Source organism: Pagrus major, chromosome 15, assembly GCF_040436345.1.
Source record: "Pagrus major chromosome 15, Pma_NU_1.0".
Lineage (NCBI taxonomy): Eukaryota > Metazoa > Chordata > Actinopteri > Spariformes > Sparidae > Pagrus > Pagrus major.
The window spans coordinates 7,762,211-7,790,182 of NC_133229.1; the positions used below are offsets into that span (position 1 = coordinate 7,762,211).

General features: G+C 45.9%; 1 protein-coding gene across 2 annotated transcripts in view; it reads right to left on the reverse strand.

Annotated features, from left to right (window-relative positions):
• The window catches only part of slit1a (slit homolog 1a (Drosophila)), a 90,493-nt gene extending 63,995 nt beyond the window's left edge, over positions 1-26,498 (reverse strand). For both annotated transcript variants that reach the window (XM_073481557.1, XM_073481556.1), the window contains exons 1-4: positions 26,353-26,498; positions 15,520-15,591; positions 13,252-13,323; positions 11,683-11,754 (exon numbers count right to left, since the gene is read on the reverse strand). In XM_073481557.1, the coding sequence (XP_073337658.1) occupies positions 11,683-11,754; positions 13,252-13,323; positions 15,520-15,591; positions 26,353-26,498 (362 nt within the window). The remainder of the gene's footprint in view (positions 1-11,682; positions 11,755-13,251; positions 13,324-15,519; positions 15,592-26,352) is intronic.
• Between the last annotated feature and the right edge of the window lie 1,474 nt (positions 26,499-27,972).

A 27,972-nucleotide genomic window follows, 5' to 3' on the forward strand; every position in this document is an offset into this window, starting at 1 on the left:
CTGATATACCTCGAAGAACCTCAAAACAACCATACCTTTTTTCTACCTCTATCTCTATCTCCTCTCGACATCTGCACACAGCATGTAGGGAGGTCAGGGGGTAACAACAGAAAGCAAAAAAAAAGAAGAGAAAAATGAAATGTTATGTAATCTGCTGCTCTCTTCTACACAACAAGACATCTGTCAATCAACTGAGAAAACTTAACTAATTCGATTGTTGACATTGACATCCCAAAGCTTTGACCTGACTTGTATACCGTGAAAGAAACTTTTATCAGTTCTCCCTCTCTCCGCCCTTGGAGGAGTGAGGTTGTTAACACCGATGTATCACCATCTTTCAGCTATCTATATCCAGAAACACAGGTAGGAAGGTGAATGAGGGTGAGATTGCCGTGGGGCCAAATGCAGCACAACAACACTTTGCCAATTCAGTCTCCATAGAAACTATTAGGAGCCATACTATAAAAAGACAGCGAGTGAAAAGTCAAACATGCCCAGATAACTGGCTCATGCTGTAATGATCTCACTGAGGTATTCAACACATGTTCATTTTTGATTAGGCAGAAGCCATTATCTCCTGCCAAAGGAGTACGAACAACTCCTGTAAGACGTCTCCTCTGATCCTAAAAATTAGACTGTAGCACATTTTACAAACCAAATATCAAAGATGTTTAACAAATTAACTTTTGAGAAAGAGTTGAGCGAGAGAGAGGAGAGGAAAGAGAGAGGATATAAAATGAGTGCTGAGGAAGTGTGGAGGGCTGTGGAGCACCAGTCTGTGAAAACTCTTTGTTAGCCATGAATTGGCCTCCTCTCTTTTACAACAGTTTTATGAAGTGGAACCTGGGCAAATCCCCTCTACTCCGAGTGTATACTACACACACACTGACACGCAAACACAGACTGTACCCTTATTTCTTTGGCAAAATCGATGCGAGAATTGGCTACTTTTCTCTGTTTTATATCAATGTAAATTGGATATCTTTAGGCTTGGAGCTGTCGGTTGGAAAAAAGCAAGCTATTTGATGATTGCGATGGGTGTTTCTCATTATTTTCTGACATGTAACAGACAAAATACTAAATCAGTGATGAAAATAATCATTAGTTGCAACCCCAACCTGCATGAACATCACAGCCCTGCCTTGATGGGGCTAGGAAAGTGGCCTAATCTACAAGTCAGAAGTAATCCCTGTCTGTGGGCCTAATGAAGGTGTCAGGGGGAGGGAGCAATAATAGTGTGCAGCTATGCGTTACGGATTAATAGACACACACACACACATGCATAGATTGGTTTTGGAGGATTTAACAGGAGTGGGGAAGGAGGATTTAAGGAGTGGCGAAGTCAAATCAAAGTGCATCAGATGTTGTTTAAATATCCCTCTGTCGCTCTCTGGACTTATTCAGATGGCAATTTTATGAAGTGTTGACACACTCTAGAGAGCAAACGGAGAGTAGTAATCGAAAATGTTGTATGAGTTTGTGTGTCTGCCATTGATTTCTGGCCTATGCCGTTGTCCTGCTTAAAGCATCTGACCTTCTGTGGCCTGTAAATATCGGGAAAGGTCTCTGGGATAATGTATTGGACAGAGGAATGCTATAACTTACACCGACTATAATGATTTGTCCTGTTCTTTGACGGTATTGTGTGTCTCTGCGTCTGGCTGGGACACTCTTGACTTCATGGGAACTGCCTGCATCTCCAGGTCTTGGCTGGTCCGGGGTTGACCTACTACTCCTCTATTCTCCAATGCTGGTAATATCCACTCCACTAACACCAGCACCAACAACACACCCTCCAGCCATCGGCTTGATCTTCACATGAAAGAGCCTGCAAGCTCATTACTGCAGCCTGGGGCTCATCAGGGCGTCCAGTCCCCGGGCCTTTTATAAGCCAGAGATGATGGAGAAATTCAGCCAGGAGGGAGCGGAGAAAGAGATCTAGAGCTTGCCATCCAGGCAGCCAGGTGTTAAAGACACAGATAAGACCCAGGAAGGAAGTAAAAGAGGGGGAGGAAAGGGAAGCGATAAGGAAGGTAGGACAAGGTAGATGACAGAGAAGAAGTGAGGTACGGTAAAAAGGGGCAGGGGGGATGATAGAGGGAAAAGGGGGAGAAGCTGACAGAGGGAGGAGGCTTTCTCTACTCCTATCTCTGCACGGCGTTTCATCCTCCACAGGGCCCCAGTGTCACTCAGGCCTCCTCCAGCAGCAGTCCAGCTTTGAAGTGATAATGGGGCTTTTGGCTAATGCTCCACTGCAGGTGCCCCTGGCTCCCTCTCCCTCTCTGTCTCCCAGCACGGCCACGGAGATGAGAAGAGATGAGAATCCTTTCAAAGTCTACAGATGAGGCCAATCTTTCTTCTCCCTGCCTCTTCTTCTTTCTTCCGCTTTATCTGCCAACCCCACTTACTCTATCCCCACACTATTTATTGCTTCGCAGGCACTGTCTGTCACTCTCAGGTCCTTCTATTGCCCTCTAACTCAGTTTCCACTGCTCTCATTCTCCGTCTGTTTACTCGATTGAATTGCAGCGCTACAATGGATTTCGGAGGAAGGGATTTTAAAACTATCCAAAAAAACAATTTAAAGTTTATGAGGGAAAAAAAAAATCAACTTTCCGTGCTGTATAAATAATAACCAAAACATGTTTTATATTCTTCTCCCGCCCCAGCTTCATTTCTCTTCCATGGCTCTCCTCTCTTTCATCCTTTCTGCTTTCAAACTGTGCCTATACCTCCTTCTCAATCAATACTCAAAGCCTTTCTCCTCCTCCTCTTCCGGCCGTCTGAGGTGTCAGATCGGTGTGACTGCAGGCCTTGCTTTGGTTACAATGCACAACAGGTAAACACACACACACACATCTGGCTGCATCTCGGATGCAACTCTCATTTGTGGAAGCTTTGTTTGGGTGGGGCAGGTGTGTGTGTGTGTAGTTGAAACAGCGGGGAAGAGGAATCGATTCCATCCCCCAGCGATTTCCTGTTATACTGTACAAAGCTATGAAAGAAAGACACCCCCTGCACAGAACAACATACTGTTTCTCATCATAAAATATCTCCACAGTCGGTGTGCACATGCACTCCGGGGCTAATGAGATCACTGCTTCATGCTGTGATGGCAGCAGGAGAGAATTGAGAGAGGGAGCCAGTATTGGAAACAGATAGACATTTGTACTGGAATTCAGTTTTTCCTCTTTGCTGTGCTCGCTGGCCCTGCACGGCTCAATATGTATTTTTACTGGAATGTGGGCAGTCCACTTACCTAAGCAGACAAGTGTCTTTTGTTTACTGAGAAAGTAGGATGGCTGAAGAGAGAGTGCAGGACAGAAGGTTCTGGTTGGAGTCGGCATTGAAAACAGTTGAAATAGCTGCATATTTAAACTTTACTTGAAAGTGGTGCTGTGCCTGTTTGTCTTTTTCCACTAGTCACCCTGAGCATGTTTACACGCAATCATAAATCATTACTGTGAGTAACCAGATGTGGATACACAGGTCGATCTGAGTGTTTACTTCTCTCAGAGTAACAGCTGTAATATAAAGTCTGGTGAGTGTCTGGTGGTCAATAGAAAAGAGTCGCAAAGTTTTAAAAAGAAAAAGGGAGAACAGATTGATGTTGTTGGTGTTTATTGTTAACATTATTAATAATTAACAGGTAACTTTTGTTGCCCCTGTCCCAACTTGTTGGAAACTTGTTGCTGGCATCTTGGATTATACTTCATAGTAAGTATTATAATAAGATATCGAAGGAGTAAATGCATTCCCTAAAAACAAAAACTCCTGACGTATCTGTAAGAGATCTGTTGAGAAAAGACTGTCTCATTAAAGCTACGAAGAGACTGGGTCGAAACATTGTCTGTAGCACTGGCTCTTCTAATGAGGCTGGATAAATGAGAGCTGGAATGAACTAAATATTAAAATACAAAACCAGAACACTGATGAGGTGGGGTTAAGTAGATGTACATACTAGTGTTACAGCACTTTTATGATTTTTTTTTTTTTTTTTACAGTTTCTGTTTCTGTTGAAACATAACAGCTCTTTTACTTGTTTAAGCATTCAGGTCACTTTGGCGTATGTGGTGCACATGCAAAATCAATTGCCAGATATATGCAGAGTAATCTGTATGAGTGCCAAATGAATTTGAAAAATGTAGTCATGGTGTGTTGTTGTCCATTTTTAATATATAAGAAGTACTACAAACATCTGAATGTTGCTCTGATTTTGCCATAACTGCAACACATCTAAACACTCCCAGTGAAATATAATACACGGCAGCTTCCTAACAATCCACAACTGTCAATTAGCAACTCTATCAGAGCTGTAGGAAGGAGGTGGTGTGCTGAAGGGCATCTCAACAGCCTCATTCACTTTGCCAACTAACATTTTCTCAGCTGAGATTCAAACCAACAAACCTGTTGCCACAAGTTTGCTTCTTTCACCATTAGCCTGCACCATCTTAACCTCATTAACCCTGCGGCACACAAGCCATCGTCTTTGTACAGTGAAGCACTCACTGAAACAGTCACCACGTTTTCTGCTGTGTGGCAGCAGCTCTGCAGCCTGTGGAGCCTCAAGAACAAAAGGCCTGGAGGTGTGCTAAGTATAACGCCCTAAGAATGGACCGGCTCGCAACAGACAGAGAGGAGACAGAGCCCAGAGTTCACACACACACACACACACACACGCAGAAATATTGCCACAGGGAAGAGGAAGGAGTTCAACCAAAGACTCTCCTTCCAGAGGATAAAGGGATGCGTCTCAAAGCCTATAATTACATATACACACAACTAAAAATCCAAAAATCTCTTTCCATCCATTACACCACACTTTTCCCAAGCAACTGGATCAGATCTGGTTCAGAAAATATGAGTCTCATTTTTTAACCATTTTCGCCTCTCAACTCTTTCTTTCTTTCTCTGTGTGTGTGTGTGTGTGTGTGTGTGTGTGTGTGTGTGTGTGTCTGCCGCTCGCTCAGAAAAGGTAAACAGCCTGAGTCAGAACCCCACAGAGTATTGGTTGCTACAGCAGCAAATCAGGAGGAGTGGGCAAAGTATGTGTGCAATGGCATTTGTGTGATTGCAAGTGTGTGTGTGTGTGTGTGTGTGTGTGTGTGTGTGTGTGTGCGTGTGTGTGTGTGTGTTTGAAGGCATAATTTGCCCTGCAGTTTGTTTGTTTGCTCTTTTTAAATCTCAGAATCAGAGACAGCGCCCGAGGCCACAGGATGGGCCAGGAACAATCATTTACTGTACGCGTGTGAGTTTGCTGGGCATGTGCACCGGGCAGCACATGGGTAGTTTTGAGCTTCTTCCTGCTTTGGATGGATGTTGGGAGGGGTGTTGATCTCCCTCTCCCCTCCCCAACTAAAGGAAGGAGAAGGCTGTGTTGGGTCTGCTTGGGTTACTTCCAACACTGAGCTCCGGAGTCTCAAGTCCAGACCCTAACAGCTCATAACTAGAGATTACACGCAGACACTGCAGTCGTCCTGCTAAGCTCCTCACACACGACACTTCCACATGACGATCCAGAGCAGATAGCGCTGATCGAAACCCCAGATCTCGAACTGAGCCGTAACGAGATGGACAGATGCGCTGAGTGAGGGAAACACCTATCGCAGGGAGATTGCACTCTATTAAGCCTGTGATGAATGAGCTGGGTTTTTCATTCTGATGGCGGCATTCATGCTCCATGCTGCTTCACTGTACAGAGCCATTATGCACACACATGTCCAAGAAGCATGTGTGCATACACACACAAGCAGGACAACCCAACTAGAACTATATGGGTTGTTATTCCTGGCCGGAATTGAAGCATTCCACAAGCCCCTGCTTGGAGATTCCAGCGGGTGTGTGTCTGTGTGTGTGTGTGAGGACATGAGGGCAGCCTTTTCTCCCATGTGTGTCAGTTCCAATCTGGACCAGGCAGCCACCAGCCATCACAGAGGCAAACTGTCGGCAGCAGAGGAAGAGGAGGAGGAGGAGCAGGCCTCCTTTGCAGCTCCACGAGTGAAATCCCTGTGTGTGTATACTCATGACGGATCTAGACCACACTGTGATGTCTTATTCATGCCGTATCAATTCATAATGACCAGGCCAGTCCCCGATGTGAAGATGTGCACGGCACACACACACACACACACATGCAAACAAACAGAAGCACGCACATGTGTATGATTGGGATGGTCATCGCAGATGTGTGTGCGTTCGTGCTTGTGAGAATATTTAGAGCATCAAGAGTGTGTATGAGCGAGTATGTAGAGCAGCCTGTACCAGACGCTGGACACACACACTCACACGCAAAACAGCACTGATGTCCCAGCGCTTTAGTGTGAATATTTAACAAGCTTCAATCCATCTGTTCAATTATTCATGAGGCAGGACACAGAATCGTTAGTAAATATAAACACCGCTGTTTCTCTCCTGCTTTCGCCACATCTTTGCACCTCTGACCGTCTCACTCGCTCTTCTTCACTTTCCTCTTCTGTCTGTCTGTCTCTTTTTTTTGCCTCCTCTCTTTCTTTCCTTCTCTCTCGCTCCCCTTGTGCTGCGGTTGTGAATATTTCAGATGGCGGAGTGGTTTTTAAATTACCCCCTTTTGGCTTCCGCTCTCCTCACATGGTTTGGTCTGCATTTCTCTCTCACACACGGTCCGACTCGTAAAGAAAACAGCGACAAGCCATAAAAGCCACTTTTACCAGCTGACAAGGACAGGGGCAGGAAGAGGGGCAGGGGCAAGGAGTTGAGGCCTGCTTGGTATTTTTTCGGTTGGCCGACAGGTCAGGTATGTCACACTCCTGCAGAAAATCTCAACTCTGGCCGTGCATCTAGAAAAGTTAGAACTTAGTTAGAGGAGTCAGTTCACCCGAATTAGAAGAAAAACAACATATTTCTGACTTGTCTCTAGGTATATAATTATGCAAATGGTTTTGCTTTTATTTATCTAGGGTTTAATATATCTGCGTCTGAGAACTGAAATTTGGTGGTGGTGCTCACAGCGTTGCAAAATAGAACTTCAGCCACTGAAAAAAAAACAGTGTCCCTGTTTCTCCGGATAATCCACAGACATCAATTTGAACAATTTTCAGCTCTACCAAAGAAAAGAGATGGCACTGTTCAATTTTTCAGTGTTGTGAGCACCGCAAAACTCAGATACAGACATCTAAAAGATCTGTTTTAATGGAATCAGAACTATCTGTAAGGGTAGAAAATAAATTAGAATTTTGGGTGGATTGACCCTTTAAGTAGCCAGTTTCTCTGATGCCCTGCTTGCATTGTATCTAAAGTTAACTTTACTCGCTAAAGTCTTTGCTGTCAGTGTTTACTCAGTGTCAGACAAACCGCAGTCAAGAAATCAGGATGTCTGCCATCGATGGCACAGAAAGCGCCTGATGAAGACAGGTTGCCATGGGGACTGCTGCCAAGCGGGGGCCCAAGCGGTCCTCTGAGGCAGAGAGCGAGAGAGACCTAGCACGTCGAGGCAGGTCATTCATAAGCAGAGACAAAGAGAAGGAAACGACAAGACCAGCTCGGGCCATTAACAGCCTGCCAGACACACATGCATGCACAGACGCACACAGACGCACACACAGCGCTGTATTATACAAACACTTAAAAAACAGCCATGAAGAGGGGAGAGGAAAAAAAAACACATTCATGTCAGTCTTTCAGCCAGTCATAAACATAAAGTCCAAAGTTGAAAGAGTTAATTTGCTTCCATTGTGGCACAAAAAGTCATACAAGCCAATCAATCTGCAGCAAATGAAAAAGGGGGAAATACTGTAGCTGCATGGAACGGCAACAAAGTCAAAAACAAGTGGGAATGTGGTAACAGAGAGCTGATTTATAGGTTTAATGATAGTGCACATTATTTATTCTAGATCTCCTTCCCCCCAAACACTTCTTTCTTCTCACACTGAGCTACCGTTCCCCGAGCATCGAGCGATCAACAAACAGAAAACACAGCATCCCTCCAACACAAACACAGAACAGGCAGCTCGGCATCAACACATAGTTGAAGCCGCTCTTTTATCTACAGTCAAAGCCATATAAAGAACGTAATCCCTCGTGCATGCCTGCCATCCACACATTAGCACACAGAGATGTAATTATAGTGTTACTCTGTGTGTGTTTGTGTCTAATTAGTATTATTTACATTTTCCCTCTTTTTTTTCTCTCTCCCTCGTGTGTGCGCGCATGTGCATGTGTGTCACCCAGTCAGTATTTCAGCACTGTGTGTTTAGGGTTTGTGTATACCAGGATACCCGTCGTCAAGCATTAACATGGAAATGAAAGATCTCAGAGAAGGATGAGACACATCCCCTCTCCGATCCTTTGCCAGGGTTTCCTCTGCTCCCCCCGTCGTGCAGGTGCTACCACACCCTTCCCTCCTCCCTCCTCCTTAATCATACCTCCTGGGGAGATACACAAGGGGAAACCTCTCCTAACCATCCCCTCACCCCACCACGTCACACCGCACGTTAGCCATTAATGAAAGCAACACCCCTTCAAACAGGCCTGTGCTGTTGCCGGCATTTGTTTGTGGCAGCAACAAGCAACACGGTAATCAAAAACCGCAAAGTACCCCTTCAACTCCTCCTCCCCCAGCCCCCATCCTGATTCCAAACCAGATGCTATCCCCCGGGGGCCAGCCACCACGCTAACTGCTCTGCACTCCTCCGACTCCGCTCACCTATCCCCTTCTTTTTTCCTCCATCCCGCGGTCCTTCCTTCCTCCTGCTCTCCCACTGCGAAAAGACACTAATTACAGACACGGATGAGTAGATTACAGATCTGAAGTGCAGTGGGAGTGGGATGAGGAGAAGTCAGAGGCGGTGGGCTGGGGGCAACAGGTCGTTAGCAGTGATGAATGCAACTCTATTTTCACTGTTATTGTTCACTGATGTTCTGCGCCGCGCCTCTCGCCTCTGCGCCGCCGATTCCCATGGCTTCTCGTCAGAGCCATCCATCACAGGCAGCTTTAACTAAGTCTAACTATCTCTAATCATCTCTAATCAATTCCAATTATCTCTCCTCTGGCCCTCATGCATCAGTGTCTCTGGTATCTCTCAGGCATGGGAAGAGACAGAGGAGCGGGGGCGGAGATAAAGAGGTAGGCTCTCGAAACAGAAAGCAGAACACGTGGCTCAGTAACATATACTCAATTCTCAGTGGTGCACATAAAAGAAGACACACTGCACCTTTTTTCTTATCGCAGAGATAAAAAGTAATTATTCCTAAATATGAATTTGTTCTATTTTGCCCAGAGCTCAGAGAACATTTGCCATTTTTCAAAATCTGTGTTCTAGCAAGAACACTTTCAAGCATCTCCATTTTCCCTTTGTAGTGAAAACTCATTACCCCGTTAGCTTAATGACTGCACGGGAGTCGAGTGTGTAAAAACTCCCCACAAATCAACAGTCCTCTGCTCATTTAACCAACAGCCTTTCATTAACCCGGCTAGCTTTTCCTCAAAAGTTTAATGAGAGCAACAATCTCATCTGCTGGGCCTCCCTCCCTCCATCCCCTACGTCCTTCTTTCTGTTTGTCCTCTCAGCGGGACGTCTAAGACAAATAGCCACTTTGTTACACAAGCTTTTCCTCAAACCCTCACTCCCGAATGAGCAGAAAAGAGAGAAAATGAGGGTAGTAGAAGAGAGACGGAGAGGAAGAGTGTAAAAAAAGTGCAGAAAAAGGGAAGGGGGCAATTAATGCTGCGTCCAAGAAACCATCTGGGTTAGTGCTCCACCTGAGGGCAGCGGGCTTTCACATTAACCTCACTTGTTAGGATCATAAAGGCAGACCCTAACAAGCCCCGGTGAGCACTTTGAGCAAGTGCAAAGACACAAATACATATGCAACCGTAGACTCTCTGTCTGTCTCTCTCTCTCTGTCATTCTCAGACACACACACACACACACACACACACACACACACACACACACACACACACACACACACACACACAAATGCACACACGAAATAGCAGCGAAAGTCTTCCCCTGGGAGTGGAGAACCTTTTAAGTCCATTAAAAGCTGCTGGCGGGAGCGAGACAAGGCTGTAACCTAACCGCATCAGACTGGAACCAGAACCCACGGTGTGGCCCAGACACACCGTTCAGGAGTTAAGAAACACATTAGGAAAAAAACCTTTGTCTTCTACTGCTGCTCCTGATCCCACGCGACTAGACATAACTTTTAACAAGCACTAGAAGTCTTTCATAAAACAGCAACTGTCAATCACACACAGGCACTGCAAAGATTGCATTATTTTTGATTCCGCGGCCCTGGACTGTACATTTGTTTTAACTGCTGAAGAATGTACAGCACTTCCACACCTGAAAGGCTTCAAGGTCCATTGTGGCTCCCTTTTATCCTGCCAAGGATAAAGAACAAATGAGTGTATACTCAGACACATAGCGAATCGATTAAGCAATGTTAAACAAAGTCTCATTCTCTAGAACGTGGCAGAAAAAGCCAGCGCTAGGTTCAGAATAATGAGCATGAAGTTAGATTGGATGAAACAGGGGAGCTGTGTTTGCACAATCCTCTGGCTGTTGGCAGAGCTCGCCGTTCCAGATGGACTAATCACGCTTGTCCAAGGCCATCCGCTGGTCTGGAAGGCCTCGGTCTGCTCTGCGTCTCATACAGCTAGACAAGACACCTCGGTGCTGCTCAGTGTTAGGAAGCCACAGCCTTGCCCCCAAAGGATGAGGCTTTGCCCTCAAGCCCCGACAGGTCGGTCTGGGCATAATGATAGGTGACGCGAGGAGATAGTTGCGCGGAAGTGACAGATAGATTCAAGATGGTGTTAAACATCAAAAGCAAGATAAACAGATGGAGGACTGAGGCCGGGGATCACGGTTAGTCGTACCACTGTGTGGGTTGAAGGGAGGGAAATGATTTTTCCATGTCCCACTGTTTCATTATTCCCAGATGCTCCAGGTAATCTGAACTGGAATAATGGGAGCTGGAATGATCAGCTAGCAACAGGGACACTGATTATCCCTTTAAAAAAAAAAAAAAAAAGGTAAAAAAAACATTGAGCCTTGTTGCAGATGGGAATAAAAGTTTAGCATTACTGTGGGATTGTCTCACTGCATGGGGTTCAGGAGTGTAAGGATGTGTGGGTGTGTGGAAACAGAATGAAAACTGTTAGGACACATTTCATTCATACAACGGAGGTAAAGGAGTCCACTGGCAGGGTGAGGGGACTTCTCCTGTGACATAAAACGACCTCATTAAGTAACGCAGACATCCTTCCACCTTGAACAGAGTTCAAAGTCTTATTTCAAGTCCCAATGTCACACCAACTCCCTGTCACCAGTGGCTTCTCTCACAGACAAGACTCGCAAAGACAAAACTGCAGATGACTTGGCGTGGAGGCCCGATGATGTGCAAAGAACTCAGATTTCCACTCATCCAGTTACAGACAGAGGAAATCACAGGGCACACTTCACACACTTCACCTAATAAGTCAGAATGTTGCTGAGACCCGATCCAGCAAGTGCAACTGAAGCTTAATTGTCCTTTAAATGTGTTTAAACCAAACCTAAGCCAACATTCATCAGACTTTTTAAAACCATGCTGCACAGAAAGACATTGGTGGCTTGCATAATAAAGAAAAAGACAAAGAGAGCGTGAGCAAAAGTGAGCATGTGCTCTATCGATATATAAAAAAGTGAATGTACTTACAGTCGAGACAGGGCAGGGTTCTTCTGAAACAGCAACTCAGGAAGCTGCTGCAGTTGATTACGGTTCAGCCGCCTGCGGCAGGGAAAACATATGATCAACCGGTGAGTTTGTGTGTGTGTCTATGCGTGTGTGCCCTTGTGTAGGCTGTGAATAATTTCTGCTAGCTGCCGTAGAATCGGCTTTGCCACAGGCTATTGTGTTTCAGTGCGCTCTGAATGTCACATAAATATCCGACTGAAAGTTCAGGGGAATTAAACCTCTAGTCGGAGACAGCGCCGTAAATTATCTCTGCGCGGTTAAATTACAACGTGCCCTGCTGACTTTCCCAGAGTAACGGAAAAGCAACATTCCCATTTAAACAAGTGAATTACATCCACTAGTTATCTGAACATGAACAGATTTTTATCAGGGTCAAACTATCAAAACAAGATGTTTCTAAATAAAATTAAGAGAAATAGATGAGTCGATTCAAGCCCAAGGAAGCATTGACAGGAACGGCGGTTGGCAACAGACTCCATGTCAAACAACTAACGTCCAAGACTGGCAGGCTTTATGCAAATACAACAATTAAGTCAATGAGGAACAGACTGTTGCTAATCTGTTGGAAACCTCAACTCTCTTCTCCCTGAATGGCCCATTGGAGGCAAATGGGAGTGAATACAGCGGCTGTGGCGCAGAGAGGCTGCAAATCTGAAAGGCAGGCCGCCGCCATTCCTTGAGACAGATTCAGACAGATGTTGGGATCTGTGCCACCCACTGTATACACTGAGAAGAGTGCTCGGCCAACTGAGGAGGAGATTTAGTGAGCAATGGGCATTAATGGGCTGCTGCCGCTCCGTTCACACTGAGCTGTACCTGCTGGTGGGTTAGTGGCTTATAAACATTAGAGAAACGAGCCGCTTAATTTCCACATTGGTCTGCCACATGGATATGTCTGCCCAATGTTTGGGATCAGTTGAATATGGAGCAGGAGGAGGGAAGGCAAGCTGTTCATGGCCTCGAGTTTGGTAATGTAAATTGTTAATGTGGGTTTCAGATCAGGGGAAAGTCTTTTAAAAGTTAACCGCGGTGTGTGCATGACGGCATGCGTACATACAGTCATCTGCTGCGCAGGTTTCCATGCGGCTGGCGCTATTGATTTGCTAATGAGCTGGTCGAGGTGTGGTCGACTGTGTTTGTCTGTGTGTTTTCCCAGCCGGTTTACAAGCTGTCGAGGAGTCCTGGTGCTGTCCAGATGAGCCAGGGTCTGCGGTGGTGGTGGTAGTGGGGGGGGGGGGGGGGGGGGGCTCTTAAGCCCACATCTCCCACTGAGGGCATTCCTGTCAGGCAAAGCTAATAAAAACTACTCCCAACCCACGCTGTACCCTCTCAGCACCAACCGACCACAATGGAATGACAGGGAAGTGCCTCACACTTGATACACCATTTACGGTCGCGTTCCTCCTGTTAGTCTCATCACGCTAATACAAGCACTGAATAAAAGATCAGTAGAAGGGTTTGGATTTTCATTTGAAGTTTACAAAAGACATAAAAATGTGTTATTTCTGGTCAACCCTGGGTGGTACTCACAGTCTCTCCAGCTCCTTCATGTCATCAAAAGCCCCACGCTCGATCACAGTAATCTGATTCTCCATCAGCTGCCTGCAGAAAGAGGATAGAAAGAGAGCTTTAGAAACTACGCGATACAGTGAGGCTTTGACTTTTTTACGAGCCTGTAGACGGTCACTCGGGCTTTAACAAAGTATAGGGGGCTTTGGGGGTTTTGGTGGCGAGACTTCTTGCAGTAAGTATTTTCAAGCTAGGTGCAGTATATTCAACAGCCCCCTCTCTCTGTGTTTCTCTCTCTCTCTCATACACACACACACACAAACACAGGGCAGTGGTGTGGACTGGGGGCACAGTGTGGAATCTTGGCACAAGAAGCAGGAATAGCAGCCAGGAAAAGTTTCTAAGGTGGCTCAGAAAGTGTGGGTCCCGGCTCTGGTGTGGTCCGCTGGGTGCAGTGGCTGGGTGGAGACGAGACGAAAAGGTAGGCAGGGGGTCAGAAAGTGTGAGAGGGGAAACTGAGGTGGGCTCCAAGGTTTTTACAATTGGCACGATCAAGGGAAAGTAGGCTTGCGTTTTTATGTGTGCCTGTTGGATAGCATGAGAGTTGCAGGCAGCACATCAAGGCGATTAGTCATAAGCAAACAAACAGGGATGCACACAAACATACAGTACACACACGCACAAAGCAGGAACACATCCCTTCCTCACCTCCATTGCCAAAGCTAACGCACAAAAAAGAGGCTGGGATGGTTTTTGGAAGTGTTACAATAACACAAGGCCAGGGGAGGAGAGAAAAGCGTCCAGCAGCTTTAGAAGCAACAAGAGCTTCCCTTCATTACGTGTACAACTGTTCTGTGTTGAAGGCGACCTCTCATGTCTCCTGTGAGGCCACGCCGCGCTGCAACTCAGCAGTCTGGGCTTCCTCCCCATCGAATATAAATGCTAATCACTGTTCGCACTCCATAAACATAGAGAGAAGAGTGCAATTCACCTCCGATCTCTTTCTCATGAATTTAGATGGAAGTGCCAAAAAATCGTGATGAGTACTTCTGGATTGAGAAAACTTTTTTTTTTTTTTACAGACAGTCAGAGGGGCATGCATCCTCCAATTTTTTTGATCTCTTTCTTTCTACTTTTTCTCGATTGTTCTGTGTTTCCTCACACACAAACACACACACACACACTGCTGATTTAGACCAGCCTCGCCCCCAGTGCCAGACGAATGGAGGTAAATCAGCTGTGTTGATTTTAGACCGACAGGATAGATGGCAGCTGACTGTAAAGATAAACCTCTGTTCCTGTTTGGCTCCTTCTGAGGGTTGCCCAGGGGTCAGCAGGATCATAGGTCAACCCGCTGTTAGTCTTGATGCTGCTGCACCGCAGAGGTCACCCCCCCAGTACACAGAGACAGACTTCTTACACCATGTTAATCATGCATCGTGTATACGGGTGGCTAACATTTGTGTAACACAGTGGTGGCTGTGAGGGAATCAGGTTTTACAGCAAGGGTAGTTCTGTCTTTAGTACCCCTGCAAGGAGTTGTTTCCTTCCTACTTGCTGGTGACAAGCTGCCGACATGAAGGCATTTAACCTCCACGTGGGGGTAGAAGGTGGTGCAGAAAAGGAGGCATGCATAGGAAGACGGGAGGGGACAAGGAGCGGACAGGGGGATGGGCGAGTAACGATGAGGCTTGAAAATAGTGCGGCTTTGCATGGGTAGCAGGAATTATGTGCAGCTCGTGTTACATCTAAAACATGTTCGGGTCTACACAGCTTCCCCTCCGGCAGTGTTTTAAACACCTATGGCACTACGCATGTATGGATGTAGACACTTTTACAGCTACCTGAAGTCACAAGTGCTGTTCAATTTCAACACAGAGCGAGTCAATGACTTCACCTGAATGTGTTAACTGAGCTGAGAGCCTATTTAGGACTGGCGCTTGTGTACACATTACACGTTGATGTGTGGGAACAGAGGGCAAGTGAGCGCGCGTGTGTCTAAGGGACAGTAAGTGCTACTACAATGTCCAGAATACAGTGAGAGAGAAGTCCATTACTTCACTTGCTGCAGTCGCTCAGTAGCTTAATGTACTCTGGAGTAGGACTCTCGACAGAAGCATCTCCACTTCACTGGGTTTATGCTAATTCGAGCAGCAAGTCTGTACAACTTGTGAGCTGCGAGGTTAGATCCAGCTCAGGTATGCATGAATAGATAAACTCAGACAGCGGCATGCACCGCAGCTACACATACAAACATCTCATCATCACACATGAACATGGAGTACTTACAGAACTCGGATGTACTTGAGTCCAGCGAAGTCACTCTTGGTGATGCGTGTGAGGTTATTCCCATTCAGCTCCCTGCGAAGACAGACACGCAAACACGTATGAATTATTCATCTTTATTCACCCTCTGAACCTGTTAAGCCTTATGACGAAAAGGAGCAGACAGTGGCATGGAGGCATCTTTGCCTACTGATACCTGAAGCACAACCACACACAGTGCACACACACACACACACACACACACACACACACACACACACACACACAGTGCACACACACACACACACACACACACACACACACACACAGTGCCCCCAAGCTGTTTGCTAAAGCTTCTGGTGTAATATATGCTGAGAATGTCTGTAATTGCTGGTGTTTTTTTAGAAATTCAAATAGCCTTAGATGTGATGTAAAATGTAAAGTATATTGACGGGTAGAATGAGATAGGTTGTGTTCGCACTCGGCTCTGATTCCACTGGGAGATATTAAGAAGTCCTATTAAAATGGAGGCCACATTTGAGCTGCCTGTTTGTCTTTCTGTTCCAGCCCTCTGCCACCAACACCCACAACCCCCCTGCCTCTCTCTGTCTGCCCTGTCCTTCTACTATTGGTGGGGATTAGCAGGAGCCAGCGGAGGGGATTTGGGTAGGGCCACAAGGCCAGAAAGCTAAGTGCTGTGGATATAATGGGAGCAGCCTCCCTGCTGAGAGCTGGCCACCGCTGCAAAGGAAAGACAGACAAGGAGGGAGGAGAGACAAAATAGTTGAAAAGGAGAGGTTTTGAGGTTACTGCTGGATTCTCACAAGTTAACCCTCATCTTCTGCCTGCCGAAAAAGTGTTGTGTATTTCGTAACTTTAATTGCAGCATCCCTGGCATCAGTTGTTCAGTGGATTCAGTTATCTCTGCTCGTTTAAGAAAGCCTTGTGTTTTCCTGTCTCGCAGAGGACTGTGAAAGATTCATATTTAACCTCAGTAGCAGATTGTATTCTCTTGACGGTGGAAGACGAAAGCAGGAAAAAGCACGCAAACGTTTTGTCTGTGCTACTGCACTTCTCTAAGCATAACGGGTCCACCCTACCCTGACCCACCAACCCCCCACCCTCAAAGCACAACCAAAAAACTGGTTCCAAATCTTCGCCGAAAGCGCTGGTCTCTCTCCCTCAGTCACTCTCTCCTTCTCTCGTCTAATGACCACTCCAGGGACTGTAACGCTATGCAGTACGAAAGAGAACAGTCATTATAGACAGATGGTGTGCGCGTATGTGTGTGTGCGCGTGTGTGTATGTGTGTGTGTACACAGGTGCATCGACAGGCCAAGCGACAGGGCCACGGGAAATAAATAATGGACTGGGCTTCATTAGCCTGGGCTGCAATACACACACACATGTGGTGCTCATTACAGGTGCTTACGCAGATAGGCACACACACACACACACACACACACACACACACACACACACACACACACACACACACACACACTTCTGGATTCCCAATGTCTTGTCTTCAGGGTGGTCATTGCTGATGACACCCGGAGGACATTAAAAAGGAGAAAGATCGAGGAAGAGAAAGGGGAGAGGGATGGTTAAAGTGAGGGGTGGTAGGGGGAATGTGTGGAGAAGTGACTCACGTATAAACAGTGAAACCACACATTTCTCTCCCAGCACTCATGTCTCGCTTTATCCCGTAATAAGAGACATGCCACAGTTTCTGCGTGTTGACTAATCAAAGCCGTTACGCAACGACATCTCAAAGTGTTTTGTTCGTTCTGAGTGAACTAAATTTACTGTTCCTGGAGACGTCTACAGAGAGCGTTGCGCTATCTTGCTGAAAGCTTCCATCTTAAAAACCCATATTGGCCAACCACCTGCTCAGCAATGCTGTGACATTTAGGCAATGCTCAAATGCCACCAGCCGACTATGATGCTTTAACTACTCAGGATCCACGCTGTTTGTGCCATACTCTGACCTTTTCCATTGGAATTTTTCAACAGAAGCCATGCAGTGTTTTCAAGTCCTTGAAGTGGTCCAGGTGATAATCAGGTCCTTGAAAATTGCCCAGGTAATGACATTCCCTCTGTGGCTCATCTGCTACAAGGACTGATGATTTGTGCGTGTTGTTATGACCTTCTGCAGTTCAATTATACTGAGCTGTACCCAACCACTCTTACCCCAGCCATTATGGCACATTTCTGAAATTCACTGTCCTATGCATGCATTTTGCATAAAAAGGTTAATGTTTCAGTGCACGCTGGACTGTATGATAAGAGCACATGGCTGACGTATAGTGCTACAGCTCCTGGAGTTTGACCCAACCAATGATGTCTGCCAACCCAAAGGAGTATTCTGTCTCTGGGGAAACTCGCCAAGTAACGCCCGTCTGTGAAGATGCTCTGTAGATCTGGCTGATGGAAAGTAGCTGGGATTCACATCAGCTTTAGTAATTTTTGCACACACACACACACACACACACTGACACACACTCACAGTAGCAGTATACACATGGTCAGTGAACTTTTGTGCTGCATGGATGAGCAAATCGAGGTGAACCCACATCTTAAAAACAGAACATTAAGAGAATATGGACTCTAGACATGCTGGAGTCTGAAGGCAGCTCGTTTCTGTGTTGATTCCATGTCTGTATAAGGGCACTGTACGCTTGAGTAATATATGGTGTCAATGCCTCAAAGAAAAATCTGCTGTTTATTAGCTACAATATCAGTCACTGCTATTTTTTTTTTGTTATACAATCAAAGGAAGCACAGTGATGGCTTTTGGCTCAGCAGCAAAGGCACGTTCACTCCTTTCATAGACAGATGTTTTGTAGTACTGGCGGGTTTTCACATTACAGTACTGCAGTATTACTTTAAAGACAGAAAATTATTAGGTATCATTCCCAGTTCTTACAGCGAAGGATTTCCACCTCCAACTGCTTCAGTCAAATCCATTCCATCCTCTGGAAACTCTGTAAGGATTCCCACAGCTGACACACTTCCTGCAGAGCAAGTGGATTTATGACATCACTATCTAATCCCTCTTCATCTTCCGTCCCAAGTTGATTGATGCCTGGGAGTACTTCCTGGTGCGCCTTCCCTCGGGTGGACACGCGGCAGCTACGCTCCGCCGCTCCACATCTCTATAATTCAAAAGGGGGCTCAGAGCACTGCTACAATGCTGAAAAACTCATTATGTTTATTTCTGCCAGCTGCTGGGGTCCCACGGCTGAGGGGGACCTGGTTCGAATTGAGCAACATCACATGAAATGAAACCCCAAGACCAGAGGGAGGATAAGCAAACACGCTGGCTCACTTAGGCCTGCGTACAGATACACTCACGCAGATATCCACATGTGCTCTGTCTCTTAAACGCATACACAAAGACCATATAAATATACTGTAACGAGGAATGCACACCGGGCCAGAGCCAAAGAACATAATGATCACAAGAGAAACTACTGTTGGCTGTACAGCTTTTCACCAAACATGATCAACGTACGCAGAAACAAAGCAGAACTCAGATGAATGTAGATGCAGTGGGACAAGGCATAATAAGGAAGACTTCTCTATTTTAAGGTCCAATTTGTAAGGAAGTTGATTTTTGAGTCTCATTCCGAGCTCAAAAATCAACTTTCTTACAAATTGGACCTTTAAAGTCCACACATTTCAGCTGTCCATTTACAATTAGGGCTGTCATTATTTAGATTCTAAATCAACAATCGATCAGAATGAGCTTTCGATTTCGGCAATATCCTCTCAAGTGATAACGCTGCCAGAGATCCTGTATTGATTTGCTTGGGAAGATGGTTTACTCTGGACAAAGTTTGAGAAACTGAACTTTGTAACAAACTTCGGGCATAAAACCAATGATCGGATGATCTTTACAAATCTAGATGCAAGTCTTATAATAGTATAGCCATCATTGCTGCCACACTTTGGACTCTAGGGTTAGGGTGGCATTAAAAATGTTCCAATCCATGACTCTTAAAAGGTGGGAACACTGTTGGTACCAAGCTTCAGTTTAATAGTCTATGCAGCCACAAAACAATTGGCAATGCAAAAGGTACTCACAGGCAGTGGCACAAAAAAGTAGGCAGGACAAGACACATGGTTCGCAAACATGGCTAGCAGGCTAACAAAAGCATTTCACAAGTTGAAAATAGCACACCTTTTGTCTCGCACTTAATTCCCTTCACCCTCTATTCTTATCTTAACACTCACAGCTGCTTATTTTCTTCCAGCATACAGTTATACAAGCAAGGACAAACCTAAAAAGCACCATGATAATCCTTAATCGAGGTCAAACTGGGAAATTGGTGAGTCTTGTCATTTTGCAGGTTGAACAATTGGAAGAAAGACAGACTGGAACTTAAATGCAATCTCGCCTCTTTCCTCATTGAAAATTTGACTTTAATGACTTATTAAGGAGCTTTTTTATTGCAGTGCAGTCATTCTGTATCGCTGCTGCGAGAGCCACAGGACCATTTGTCCTGAACAGCTTTAGCCTGGCAGGGAAGACAGAGACCAGCTGATTGAGGATCAGTGGCACGGTGCGGTCCAAACTCCTCACTGTGGAAACAATCTGATGATCAGAAGCCCGAGGTCTTGCACAGCCCAAGCGTGGATGCTCATTAACCACAATCACACACTGATAATGCTATTTGACCAGACCGGCGAGCGCTCTCCCCTAATGAATGAACTGAACAGGTTGAGAAGCTGCGGAAGAGCGAAGCATTCCTCTTCCTCCAGACTGTACAACATATGGACGTGACAGCCGTGAAACACGCAGGAGGAGAGAAAGGGAGGGGGAGAAAAAAGATAGAGTCACTGAGAGACAGAAAAGGAGACAGAGCTGTTCTGACAGTGTTGTTAGCTGCCTGAAAGCGACGGTGTGGTGGAGTGTGGTGGAGTGTTGCGAGTAGCTGTGGAGCTGTGAAGAGCTGACGGGCTGTCTGGGAAACGTCAGTGCAGAGATGAGGCTGGGTAGACTATGAGGAGAAAAAGTGACCTACATACTAGTTGGTCTGACAGAGTACAGAACCAGGCAGTACCACCCGGGCCCGCAAACAAACTCCTACTCAAAAATAGAGAGACTGAGGAAGTGAAAGAAAGAAAGAGAGAGAGAGAGAAAGCAGACCACCATGACCAAAATAACACGTTCTTAAACCCAACTGGAACACTTCTATCCACACTAAGAGGTCAGATTTCTGCTCAGCTTGAACAAAACACTCCCTCCCATTGAAATGCGGCTTTCAGACAAGCAGTTAAGGCCTTCCACTGTACATTTTTAGTGCGTGTGTGCGTCAGCGAGCGTCTAAGCGTGCGTGTGTGTGTGTGCATAGACGTCTGAGAGTGTTTTCCCAGCTCCCAGGCTCCTCAAGGGCTATTTACAGTTTTCATTCTGCTCAGTCAGGTCTCAGGAGCAAGATTACCGATAAGCAAGGTAAACATCAAGCAAATCCTGCACATGCATCGCACACACACACCCACTCGCTGTTAGAGAACCATGACCCATGCAGGGCCGCGCATGGTCTCCTGCATCTCACTTTATGATCAACTGCAGGTAAAAGGCAGGGACCAAGAGCCAAGCGTCTGTCTTGTGCTGTTTCTACCTGGCCTTGACGTGACAATAACAACCTTGTCAAGGAGACTCAGAGTTGTTTTTTAATGTAGCAGATGCTGCTGTAAGCAAGAAGGAGACATATAGCAAGAAAGACTGGGAGAATGGAAAAAGAAGCCAGGGAAAAGACAAGGGAGGAAAGTAGCACACAGCCACTTTCTGATCAAACATAGATAACTTTTGACACTCTCTCAGGCCGAAGTCAATCAATTAAACATCTGTTCGATGTGTGTTACCGCCACAGACTAGAAAAAGAACACACACCGGGCTGTGGCAGAGGCAGGGACTGAAGGGTCTTTCATGGTTTCTACTCTATCTGTAGTGTGTTCAGTGACAGACGCTGAGGTTCTGTTGTGGCTTTGAGTCCCGCATGAAGGCATTTAGGCTGCATGAATGTGTACTTTGACTGTGAAGTGTATCATGTGGATAAAACATCTGCTCTGCCACATCTATTATGTTTCAGTTATTCCACACAGAAGACGTTTGCCTGACAGATGTGCGCTGATGACGGGTAATTTGATGGATGCTGCATGTGTGCTTGAATCTGTCTGTTGATCCCGAAGAATAAAGAGTCGCTCTGTGTTCGGCTCTCCCTCCGCCCGCTGAAAAACACTGATATCTGCATTCCTCCAGCTCTGTACGAAAGATTATCTCATCTGCAAGCAGATAACCTTACTGCATAAGCTGGTACGATAAGTCAATTAAGTGATTAGTCAATCAAAAGAAAGAAAGATAGTCAAGTAATTGTTTCGGTGATATTTCGAGGAAGAATGCCAAACATGTACTGGCTTCAGCTGCTCAGCATGAGAATTTCGAGCAAGTCTTTGTCAGACATAAAGAGATCTTGGGCTCTTTTTATGGATGAATCTGTTTTTGAGAATTAAGAATGCCTTAAACAGGGTACATTAAAACACCTCAGCGTTGCACCAGACACTGCACTGATACGATAAGTGCACAGACGGATGCAGATATCAAGAGCCCCTTACATCTGGATTGCTGCCCATAATTTCCTCTCGAACCTGCCTCACATCAAAAGCATCTTGACGAGCGTGAAATGTGGATTATGAAGGCATATCTACAATGTCAGGAGAGTGTTCACTGATGTGCATTTTAACACACACACACACACACACACACACACACACACACACACACATATACACATCACCCACCCCCTTCTCTCCCCAGTGCCAGCTCCTCACTGGCTAGCCAGGAGGGTTAAAAGGAAAGATGGACTTCTGAGAGATGAAAGGTGATCCAGGTGGATTCTCCAAATTCGATTTTCACGGTCTGCTAACATACAGCCGCTCTTAGATAGGCGTGAAAAGCAATCATGCATGTACACTCACATATGCACGTGCACACACACGTTATAAGCATGTCAGACAGGCACAAAAAAAAGCCCGTGCATTGGCGTTGGAAGGCATTCTTTGACACACACACACACACACGTCCCATTGATGGGGGTCAATGGGACGTGCGTGGGTGTGTGCAATCAGACACTTCCATAAAGTAGCGGCGCTCATCAGGAGAGCAGGTCAGTGGGTCTGGGGGTGAGTTTAGACACACAGCAGCTGGCTTTGATGCTCAGCAGTCTGTCGACGCTCGGCTTAGACAAGCAAAAGGCATACTTCAACCAGCTGAAAAATAAAAACAACACAGAGTGTTACAAGAAGAGCTACTTTGGTCTACAATGACTATATTACCGCATACTTTGTCTGCCAGAGGGGCTCACAAGGCAGCTCACAAAAAACTCCAAAGGCTGCTACAGCGATGGCGTCCACCTCAGTATTCAGTGCAGGAGAAAAGACCACAGCTGTGTAGCGCAGGCAGTAAATTGAACTGACTGAGTCCCAGGCCTGTAATTTCACAATCCTCCACTGAGCATAAACATTCTCTGAATGATCTTCATTCCAGGCATTATCACTCCTCACGGGATTACCGGCTGTGAGGATGGATATATTAGACTGTAAAAAAAAGGACCTGAATGAAATTCAGCCCGCCTCAGGGAGAGACCTATATTGCCCCTCATAATAAATAACATTACCTCGTTTATTCATTCATTAGCTTTGTGGTGAAGTTACACGTCTCTTCATCCCTCTGTGCAGTAATCCCATCATTAGTGATTACCACCTTAGTTACTGTGCCAACCTCGAATCCTCCTCTCGACCCCCACAGCTCCACAGCTCCACCCCTCACCCCTCTTCTTTGTCTTTTCCCATCTCACTCCTTCCACTTTGGTCACATAGCCAGAGTTGGCAGGTAGTGGCCAGGCAGTGTTCAGTCTTGTCAGGCTAAATTATGGATCAGGTGGCTGGTGAGCTGTCAGTTGTACCAGCAATGTGCTGGTGCCAAAAACACTGCAGGCATTCCCTGGCACGCACACACACACACACACACACACACACACACACACACACACACACACGCACACACTACTCCCACCTCACAACCCCCAAATACATAAACATGGTGATCGAAGCGAGGGAGCCACCAGTGAAACCGCATGTGTTTTCATCTCAGATTACTTATTCACGGCACGCACACACACACACATATGGAGGCACATGCTCAAGTTTATGAACAAACACAAGTGAGCATCAGATTTATACACACACACATATGGTGTGCAGCCTCCACCTTCCCTGTTCTGGAAGAGCTCCAACATGCCCCCAAATCTCAGTGCTGGGTATTTTCTGGCACGGAGAATACATCATCAATACGCAATTAGCTGAAGGCACACACACACGCGCACACACAGACACACAGCTCCTCTCCTTCTGTAAATCAACTCATTCACAGATGAGACACACACTCAATCTGAGCAGCAGGGCTGTTAGAGAGATAAAGCAGGATTGGTCAATACCTGTCCACCTTAAAACTCAACTATCAGCCTCTACTGTCTGTGTACTACACTTTAATCTGCCTTACAGATGCTGGTTTTCTCTCAGCGTAGATATCAGTGAGATTACCATGAGCCATTTTGCCACAGCAGATGAATACAGAAAAGGCCCTGAGACAAGGGAAAGAGACGTAGAGAGAGAGGATGGATGCAGAGGAGGAGGAGAGGGGGAGGGAGCGGCCGGTGGCCCGCACGAAGGCAGGGTGTGATTTTAATACGTGGAGCTCACAGTCTCATTACAGGCTTCAGTCTGAGGAGCGCAGGGGTCAGACCTGATCCAAACCCACACTGACAAGTGCAAATGGGATTCTGCTGTCTGTCTCAACACCCTCCGTACACACACCCCACCCCACAAACACACACACACACTTTCACCCAAAACCAATCCCCTCCTTCCCCTAACACACACACTCTATCTCCCAAAAGCATCACCCTGTATACATTATCACACACATGCATCCACACAGATATCTATAAACATACAGTGAAGTGCAACCTTTTTTTTCCCGCTTTGCTACGATGCCTCCCCCTTCCACTAAAGTGAGGCAGCTACATTTTGCAACGTTCTTTATAATTTTAATAGAAAAGAAAGAAGCTTCTTAACATTTTATCTGTAAGACGACGGCCACCAACCTACAAAAACTTCCCTAACTCATTACTCATCTTTGACCCCAGCAGCTTTTGCACAATTTCATGCACATAAACGCACATTTTCCAAACTCACACACATAAATCTAGCTATGCACATGGGACTATAATGTAAGGCAGGGTGGGCTGCGTTGACTTGCACAATCACCTTGATGAATCACCCTATGTAAGGGCCTCCAGAAGAGGTCTCCATTGTTAAGTAGTACTTCTCCTTCTACATGACCTACACACACAGCTAATACATGCACCACCACACACACACACACGAAAAAAGAAAAGGCAACGACCCAGGAATAAATTACACATGACCTTTATACGCATCATGTTTAAAATGCAGCGTCCTGAGTGTGCGAAATGTGCCTGAAAACACCCAGAGATGTTACAACGATAAAATCCCCGTGCTGTACATGACCTATGAATGCACAAACAACTTTTAACACAAAAATGCTCTTGAGTTGGAGGGGCAGGGGGATATTTCCAGTGTGAATGGCCATTCATGTAAAAGGAAACCACAAAATGACCATGTTTCCTCCCTGCTTCACTGTTGAAGCAGCATGTGCACATAAGCAAACCCGGAAACATGCAGACCGCCAGGCAAAAAAAAAAAAGGTGTTCTTAGAAATTAAATATGAAAAGCATAAAATATGCAGCCAGCTCCCACTATGCCAACGCTGCCTCTGACACAGGCTTTCTCTCCTCCGTTCCCACCGCATGTTTTATTCAGGTTTGATATTCTAAAAGCTGAAATAGAACAATCTATTTCCCCTTGCACTCCTCACTTCTGATTTACTGATGAATATTTCAGAGGAATGTCAGAAAAGACAGAGAAACTCCACTCTGCGAGCCGGCGTCTGCCTCACCTCTTCCTTCCGTCTCCCATCCTCCCCTCTGTTTTACAAGACAGCTACGTGATCCTCGTGCAAGACTCACTTAAGTAGCAGATTTGCTTAATTTTCTACATGATTTAACAATTTGTGGAGTGAGTGTTCGGGGGGCATGGAGAGGGGGGAGAGGGAAGTCTTTGGCCCAGGAGTGGAGGAAAGTGAAAAGGGGAAGAGAGGGGAGAGGGAAGTGATAAAGAGAGGCACGGTGCTGCACAGACAGGACACATGATACGAGAAGGGGGAAACATATTCCCAAATATAACAGAATCTCAGCTGACCACAGACCAGCCAGCCAATCTGCCTCTGTCTCAACATAATTTAAGATTTAAAATTGAAGACAAACTTACTTTTTGTTCTCTAAATATATGGCACATTAACAAGAGGAGCATTAATTTGCTTAGAATTTATATATATATTTTTAATACTTGCAGCAAGCATAAACAAGCAGGTAAGTAAATTATGGACACATGTGAAAGGCGCACATCTGCTCCTGCTCTTTCCAGTCCCTCATGCCTATTTATACCTGACTGGAATGCCAGTGAGTGACTGACTGACACACACACAGAAACACACACACACACACACACACCTCCACAGGCAGGGCTATTGTTCTCTTTCAGTCTGAGCAAAGTCATGTGCACCACTACAATATACTCAGGCATCATGATACAATACAATATAGCAAGGAAACAGAAGTGAAACAGTGAGAGAAGAAGACAGAAGGACACCGTCAGGGAGTTTCTCTGTCACACACACACGGGGAGTGGAGTACAGATGGTACTCACAGTCTTTCAGTGTTGCGGGGGATATTCCTTGGCATGCTTCTGAGACCCAGTCCATGGCAGTCTACTGTGGTGCCACTGCAGGTACACAAGGCTGGGCAGGCACTGGCATTGCCCATGAGCAGAGCAGAGAGCATCACCACCCACATCCAGAGTGGCTGCCCGGCCAGCCTGCCCATGCCTGCACCAAAACAGCTACCTCTAACGGGCATATTCACCACCACTGCAGCCAGCTTCTTCTTCTTCTTCTTTTTCTTCTTCTCAACTTCTGTCTCTGTCCACCTTTGTTTCTAAGAGTCCTGCTACACCTCGCAAGTCCTCTAGAATAATTCTATATTTGTGGTGAATATAAATAGAAAACTATAACAAATGCTAATATTTTCCTTTCAGCTGTGAAGCAAAGCAAATCCCTTTTTTGATGTAGGTCTGATATCCAGCACAGTTTTGCTGATGTAAAAAGAAAAAAAAAAAAGCTGTTTTTCTTTTTCTTATTTTCTCCTTGCAAACTCTTCTCCTCTCTTGTCTTTGTGGAGTTGCTGTGGCTCTGGTCTGCGCACGTCTGCGTCTCTGTCCTCCTCTCGCTCAGTCCCGCTCTGCTCTGCTCGCCTGAAGAGAGAGGGAATAGGCAAAGAGCAGAAAGGGAAAAAAAGCCAGTCTCTTTCTCTCTCTCTCTCTCTCTCTCTCTCTCTCTCTCTCTCTCTCACACATACACACACCAGTCATCCATCACAAGGATCTACAAATAGCAGAGCCCCCGACTCCACCCCTACCCCTCCTCTCCTCCCCCACTCCTCTCCCTCCTCCTCACACTACACCCCCCAGAACCCTGCCTGAACTCACTCTCATTCTCGAGATCCCTCTTTCATTCCCTTGATTCTATTCACAATACAAATCTACTCCCAAGTATCTTTCTTTTACTGCTTTTTTTTTTCTCCCCACTCAGTCCACTCCTCTTTCTCTCTCAGGTTTGCCTCCAGGCGAACCCCCCAGAGAGAGACCTAACCTGCATGACACCGCATAACCCCTGCCCGAAGGGAGAGGCTGTGAGGAGACAGGGCTGAGTGTGTGTTTGTGTGTGTGTGTGTGTGTGTGAATGAGCGCATGTAACGAAGGGGAATCCACTGGGGGAAGAGAGGAATCAACACCTCCGTCCTTGGAGGCAAAAAGCTGGAATAAATAATCCGTAAATGTGGGTCCTAACATGTAGATCGAGTGTGGCCACACAGATAGAAGCTGCCGCAGGAAGCTGAGGTGAAAAAGCACACACACACACACACACACACACACACACATACACACAGACATGCAAATATTCATGATCTACTGGGGAGGCAGACCACAGCCATAAAAAGTAAGTCAACAGTATATTTTAAGATCAGCACAGGCACGGGAACAGAGATTATATCCTAATATATACAAATGAAAAGACAAACAGCCACACTCACAACCATACCTGCTCTGTTATTTGGATTTATGAGAGTAAATGGCACACAATCCCTCTCTTAATGCCAGGACCATGCATTCCCTAAAGCAGACTTAGGCATAAACTGGCCTGAGCTGAGAAGGGTAAATCGTATGATAAGCAGCATCTGTGGGCCATTATTTACTTTAAAGAAAATCTCG